General features: G+C 43.9%; 1 protein-coding gene across 1 annotated transcript; it reads right to left on the bottom strand.

The window, feature by feature from the left end:
- Positions 1-1773: 1773 nt before the first annotated feature.
- LOC146549499 (polypeptide N-acetylgalactosaminyltransferase 15-like) lies at positions 1774-6109 on the bottom strand. The gene is made up of 10 exons (XM_085262427.1): positions 5589-6109; positions 5298-5464; positions 4968-5172; positions 3995-4162; positions 3534-3651; positions 2928-3122; positions 2686-2817; positions 2487-2588; positions 2265-2408; positions 1774-2175 (listed from the first exon to the last, which is right to left on the bottom strand). Exons 1-10 carry the CDS (start codon positions 6107-6109, stop codon positions 2011-2013), a joined length of 1917 nt encoding a protein of 638 aa, XP_085118553.1. The 3' UTR covers positions 1774-2010.
- Positions 6110-7120: the final 1011 nt, after the last annotated feature.

Genomic DNA, 7120 nt, shown 5'->3' with positions numbered 1-7120 from the left:
TAATACTGTGTCCCTTAAAGCTGTCTTTGGTGTGCACCAAGCATGTTTACCATGACTCTGTCATTGTCTTTCCATTCAATGGCAAACCGAAGCTTTGCTCTAATGTTGTGTTTGGACAGCAAAGGTTTTGTACCTGGTGCTGCTCTCATGTAGGTCAAATGCTTTCTGATTGTGAATGCATGCAGTTTCTGTGTCTGTGGAGAGGTCATCACAAGAGTTAGCTAGTAAATTAGACCTTATCAAGTAACTGAAGTGAAATTCAAAGTACCAAGTATCTGTACTCTCTATCAAAAAAGAAGTGGGTACTGATACTTGTGTGGTTGTTCCCTGGGAGAACACCCTGGACAGGTCACCAATCTATCACACAGAGACAGACAGCCATTCATGTTCAAATTCAAACCAATTTAAGCATGAATTTTCAAATCAGTGTGAAGGCAATTCATCACCATTTAACCTGACCCCATGCTTGTCTTTGAGAGAGATCCTGGAGGAACCCATGAAGAATCCACACAGAAAAGACCAGACTGGACTCGAACCCAGGACCTTCTTGCTGCGACGGGACTGTGCTAACCACTGCTTCACAAAAACAAAACAATTAAATAATAACATTTAAAAAAATATTATTGGATAGATCAATAGACGGATAATGATGATTTTAAAATATAAAAAATATATAGATGTATGCTAAAGTGTAAGCACAACAGCTATAGAAAGCACATATATTATTGGGGTTTTTTTTGTATTTTTCAATAGGAATCGATGTAAATACAGCCATGCAATTTCGACCATTTAGAATCAACAGCAGCTGTTTACTTCTGATAGAGAAGCAAACAGCTTCCATACGATAGCCCTAGCCCATCTCTGAAAACCCACTGCAACAGAAATATGTTGCACTTCCTTTGCAACAGCTCAGTAGGTGCATAACTAAGAAAGACATACTAAGAGGTTACCATATGATTTTATTTATTTTTTATTCAGAAGGTGCTGTGAAGTTCACTGGGCTAAGTGGAGCATGGGTTAAGAAGAGCATTATTTTGAGGCTGAGTATTGGGGGTTATTAGAACTCATTGCCTTGAGGCCAAGATAGAGACACTGAGAACCAGTTTAGAGTCCATCCTATTCTTAAGCTCCATGGCCTAAAGAAAATCTGGTTTATTAGACTGTGAGTTAATACCTAGAAACAAAACCAAATTTTCCTGTTGTCGAGCAAATCCACTTCTCTCAGACGGATGGACGTCACTGTCACATCCGTTAGGTTAGCCCTAATGACAGAAATGCATATAAGAACATGTTATATATATTATAATAAATGACTAGAATGGAGGGAGGGGTGCTATTTGTGTTTAACAATACCAAAATAAGGAGTTTGGCTTTTAGAAATGATTCTGAAGGCTGATGGCTCCCTCTGCTGTTGATATATAATATCCAGGCACTCTCCATGCTGCACACACTCTTTCAGCAGTTTGGACACTTCAACAAGATGCAGCCATTTTAATGTTATCATAACACCTCTGTTCTTCCTGATATGAGAAAATAAACTCTTTGTAGTTTTTGCTTAGATGTGGTGTACGTGAAGGCCAGCATAATGGCAAAACTGTCCTGAATTCAGAGCTGTGGTGGTGTTTTGTCTGCCGGTTAAATATTTTAGAAATGTACACAAACAGATCACAAATTCACGGAACCATTTACTGACACAAAAATAATTTAATATACAGTTTTTATAATAATATATATGATGAAATATTCATAAAGACAACAGGTACTGAAACTGACATTATCATTAGTTAATACAGTTAATACAGGTAATGATAATTGCAATCCTTAAAACAGGAGCAAAAAGTTGCAAAATACATGTGTGTGTGTGTGTGTGTGTGTGTGTGTGTGTGTGTGTGTGTGTGTGTGTGTGTGTGTGTGTGTGTGTGTAATATAAATATATGTATGACACTACAAATATGTGATATGATGATAGATTTGCCTGGGATTTATATCTTGCTAAAGCTAGTCCCTCTATCAGGCACCTTTGGGAGCCACTAGTTGTTCAAAGTGCCACTGTTGTCTGGGGTGGTGGGTGCACTGGCGCAGGAAAAGACCTCCTGTGCTGCGCTTGTTGTCGCCTTCCTCTTTTACAGCCTCCAGACATAACTGAGACAGTTGGTGAACGAGCTGGCCGCTCAGCTGTGGAAAAGTGGAAAACATATGCAGAGAGTCAGCTAAATGCCCCGGGTAGTCATAAAAACTGCCTGTCGCTCAATTCTTCGTCTTGCCTTTATGAACTTCCACTGGAGTCTGCCGGGGGTCAATCGGTGGCTGGCGCAAGAAGAGAGGACCGCCCTCTCTCCCTCAGTATCCAAGCACAAAGTTCCCGTGGGACCCCATCGCACTTCACCCTCAGAGTTTAGATCACAGTGCTACAACAGCAAGAGATCAGCTTCACTGATGTCTCACTTATCTGTTGTTATCATCAAGTAATCTGTAATCATGGTTACCTGGCTACCTGTCCCAGTGCACGGTGCCACATCCATGGCCCCACCCTGCAGTCCCCGACCTTGGGGATAGTCTACACATCTGCCAGTACCAACACTGTACAGCTGCAAGCAGATACAGACATGATGCCTCACAGTCCATCCATACACAACTTGTTCATATATTCGTGTGCATGTATGAGCATGTGAGAGCTTGTGATACCTCTCCTGACAGTGCAGTTCTGTCCTGGGGGATATAAAGCTGTGGGTAGACTGTAGTTAGGAACCAGTGAAAGTTCCTACAGCCCAGACTCCTCTTCAGCCGCAGACGCTCCGTGATGTTCGGGTTTTCAGACTGGACAAAGAAAGAAAGTTTCATTTTTTTGTATGTGGTGCACACTCACCAGACAATCTCTTGACCAGATGTGTTGACTCACACACGCACACACACATACACACAAACACCTGTCTGATGAAATGAGCAAGCGTGTCCCTTCTGTAGTAGATTTTCTTGTACGTGTCCATCCAGGTTTCAGCAATCCGGATCTTGTTCCTCTGAAGCAAGTCCTGATCTGGGAAGCGATACGGCAGGTGGCGGCGAGTGAGGTGGCCCACGCGGGAGCAAGGTACCACCTCCATGGAGCCGCCGCATGACCACACCTATAAGAATGTAGTTGTATTTCAGTAATAAAGAATATAATTGTTTTCTGTGTTTCTTTTTTTTTTTAATTCCCCGTTTGTTAGTCATATTGTTTCATATTTTAATGGTCATCCCAGGCAGACAAGTTGATTTATAACATTTTTGCTCTCACACTGGTACATTCATCAGTGGGCCAGGACATTCCCAGACCACTATCCAAGCTGAAATTTCCATTTGCAAAAGGCATCATCTCATAGCACAGCAATCCTAAAGCACTAACAGAAGGCAACCGAATCACTCAGGCAAAGTATTGCTAAAATACCTTACATGGCTTAAAATAAAAAGCAAATGCAGTCTGTCATCTCTCTGTCTGGTGTGTGTGCACTGGAGGATTTAGCAGGAAAGTTGACATCAAATGAGTTTTCCTTTACCCGGATTGACAGCTCAATTTGCTCTGCACCCCATAGCACCATCCCAGGGTCATAGGCTCCCACGCTCTGGAAGAAATGTCGGTCGATAGCCACAACTCCACCTCCTAACGCTGGGCTCCTGTCACAATCAGAACCAGCATCATTTTTTTTAAAAAAGAACTGCATGGATGTGTTGGTATCTCTGGAGTAGAGTGACATAATGAACTTCAGGATGTTAAAGTCTGGGTTTGCAACACAAGGACAAACAGCTCCACATGTATGGTCCTTAGTTTTTATACTTCTGTATTCTAATTGGTCATATTTTCGAGACTTTTCAAAGGCAAAGGTCAGTTATGCACTTACACATACCGTGTAAAATTACATCTGATCCGTCTTTCTTAATATGGTTCATTTAGCATTGTTATCATGCAAATAAGAACTCATTAAATCTAACTTGCACCCCTTAACAGCTGCACACTTACTGCAGAGGTTGGACAGCCATCTCTGGGTCTTTATCTTGCAACTCTGGATTTGATTCCCAAAAGAAGTCAAGTCTCCAGTCGAACACCCCCCTAATTGGCCACTGGGTGGCATTGTACCGAAAGGACTGCCAGTCTATCACATCCATGATGGGGGACACCACTCTGGTCCTAAGAAGACACCACATTCTGGATCTCAGCAGCTCTTTTTATTTGCATTTATTAAGTGTGGTGAATTAGACTACTTTGGATGTAAAGCATGCCACTACTAGTCAAGTTATAGCTAATAACTCCTTGACTACGTTTACATTTACTAATCTGTGCACAACTAGGTAAAATAGACACTGCGTTTTCATTTCTGTATGCATGTGTTTGTAATTGCAAACGCCGGCTGTGTCACAGGAAGTTCAGAAACATGTACTGTCCTTTGTCGAGGAATGTTTTGGCTCCCCATGTGTGCTGTTTGAAATATCCATGCCAAATGATCATGTGTGGCGTGATGCTTTAAGGAAATGAAAAGATCAAAAAGGGAATTGAGAAAAAATGGGAGAGGGGTCAAACATGTGGCCGAGAGAGCCGAATGGTTGCAGATTCCAAGCCCGAGCTCTCAGCTTAATTACCTAGTCTAATTAGAGCCACGCTGCAGGCAGCCTGAGACATAAGACGAGAGCCAAATCATGGGAGCTCAGTGCTCGATACACACACATACACCTCATGCATCGCCCTGCTTTGCTAATGAGTAAGGGCGAATGATAAGTCTGAACCCTTCATCTCCTCACAAGTGTTTCTGTCCAAAGGCTGAACTCATTAGAGAAAGTTAAAAAAAAATCTGGCACAGTAACTGTTTATATTTTGACATGTCACCCATTTAAGAACTTGCATTTGGAATCCTGTTAGTATGCAGCATACTAACAGGAGCTTTCTCGCCGTAAAATATGAAAATAGATTTTTAATTGGAATAATTTTAAAAAAGTACCTGTCCTGGGCAATTCTCTCCAACAGCGGTTCCAGCCAGCCCTTTTGGCATTCACAGTGGGAGTCCATGAACACCAGCACCTCCCCAACAGCCCTGGTAGCACCTAATGTCCGGCAACCTCCAACCCCGAGGCGTTTGGTGCTGCGAATCAAACGCACTCCATCCAGATGAGACACGTACTCACTCAGCCCAGTCTTCAGGTGACCTAGGAGGAGCATAGAGAAAAGGCGGAACAAGCTGTCAGCACACTGAATTAATGGATGGATGGATGGATGGATGGATGGATGGATGGATGGATGGATGGATGGATGGATGGATGGATAATTTCACCCTGTTGACTTAGGTCGTCCACCAGCAGGACCTCCTGCAGATACTGTTTAGGTGCAGTGTCGAGGACACTGTGTACTGTGCGTAGGAGAGTGGACCAAGCCTCGTCATTAAAACAGATAACAACACTGGCCGATGGCAGAGACTCGATGTGTTGCTCCCCCAAACACCTGTTGATGGGAGGGGGACAAATTGTGAAAGCAGTAACAACTACACTAACTTTTAGCACTTGTTGAACTCCAGTATGGGGTAACTTTTGGTTTATATTTTCAATCGTGCGCTTTGTTCACTCACTCTGGATGGCGCGCCTCTGGCAGCCTGCGATGCAGAGAAATCCTTTCGCTCACTACCTCATTGAAACCGTACTGCTGCAAAGCCCTGAGCTCCATATCCCTCTCCAAACCCTCCAGATGAAGGCGCACTGCTTTCCCCATTTCACCGTGCGTAGGTGGCCCGCGTACGGTGGTATCTTTACTTGCTCCGGGAAGGAGCATCTTGTAACTCCGCTTTTTCTGTGGCGAGCTCTTGGTGCCATGTATGGATGGGACGAATAACAGCTGGTCTTCTTGCAGAGATTTCAGAGGAGTCAAATCGGCGCCTAGCTCCAAAGCAGGGTCATGGGAGTCCACGATGACCTCTAGATCCGGAGGACTGGCGATCCGCTGGAGGGGCTGGCGGGGAGGGCCGGGTTTGTGAAGATTGTGGTCGCTGTCCCGATTAAAGAGATCTGAGAGCGCCAGCGCAACCAGAGCGAATCCGATGAGCAGCAGCCAGAGGCAGAGCATCTTCCTCCGGATGGCGCTCCTCCGCCTCATGCTGAGCAACGGCGCAGGAGGCGTGAGACTGTGCTCAGAAGGCGGCCCGGTGCTGTTTTGAATTGCAGATGTGTTTGTTTTGCTTCATCTTGACGAGCACTGCATTTCATCAGCGTGATGCAACTAGAATGATTCAAGAAATAAATAGATCGCACACGAATCCCCTGAAGAAGAGTAGAGGCGCATTCATTGAGTACCAGAGCTGGGACAAGAGTGACATACAGTGCAGGTTTGAGACAAGTTCTCAACTTTGAGATGATGGAGTTTCGCTGACTTTGTCTTTCATCCAGCTCCTCCCGCGGTCCTAGAGCCTGTGCAAAATTTTTTGCGTCATGTAAATCATGTAAAGGTCGTCACTTCCTGTATCCACCTGTTACTCAACCTGCTCAACGAACCATAACATCTTCGTCTCTACTTCATAACAAGAAGGATTAAAAGATAATTTTAGAAAAAATATAATTAAGAAAATTCTCCAGAACGCACAGAGTAGTATACACTTATTGCTTTTCACTTTCCATCGCAATAAAAATACAATGTTTAAAGTTTAGGAAGTCTACTTGACTCAGACGCCGTATTAGTATTGTCTTCTTGTCATCTTATTATTCCTGAAACGCCTTGTGGGGAATCCTAAAATACTCTAAATTAAGTGGTAAAAGCCATAATTAGCCATTTCAAAACACATTTTTACTAGCTCAGTTATAAATAAGTCCGCACTGCAGTGGAAAGACACAATGTTTTTACATTTCCTCCAGTCTGTGTGTGAGAGTCTGCTTGTAGCAGGCGTCTCCCTCCGGGCGTCACACATCAAAGACGCTTCCTCTGGCCAGCTGGCTTCGGGCCTCTGGGTCCCATGACCGTCTGTTGGTGCCGGGAAGCGGGGCGTTCACGGCTTCGATCTCCTTGGTTCTCTGTGGAGATCTTGGCAGCCAGTCTTAAAGAAAGTAAAGACCGAATGACTTGGGTCCGCGTGTTTATTTTACTGTTTTCTTTTTCGACAAGTGGAAATGTGCA

This window comes from Mchenga conophoros, linkage group LG22 (assembly GCF_057382185.1).
Source record: "Mchenga conophoros isolate Kocher_MC1m ecotype Shallow Benthic linkage group LG22, M_conophoros_male_GT1.1, whole genome shotgun sequence".
Classification (NCBI taxonomy): domain Eukaryota; kingdom Metazoa; phylum Chordata; class Actinopteri; order Cichliformes; family Cichlidae; genus Mchenga; species Mchenga conophoros.
Note: the sequence above shows the minus strand (reverse complement) of the source record. Positions and strands in the feature narration are given on the sequence as shown.

Coding starts and splice junctions, on each gene's coding strand:
- LOC146549499 (XM_085262427.1), bottom strand. CDS start 6,109: ATGAGGCGGAGGAGCGCCATCCGGAGGAAGATGCTCTGCCTCTGGCTG. Junction 2,818..2,927: donor TTGCTCATTTCATCAGACAG/GTGTTTGTGTGT, acceptor TTCTTTGTCCAG/TCTGAAAACCCGAACATCAC. Junction 2,589..2,685: donor GAACTGCACTGTCAGGAGAG/GTATCACAAGCT, acceptor ATCTGCTTGCAG/CTGTACAGTGTTGGTACTGG.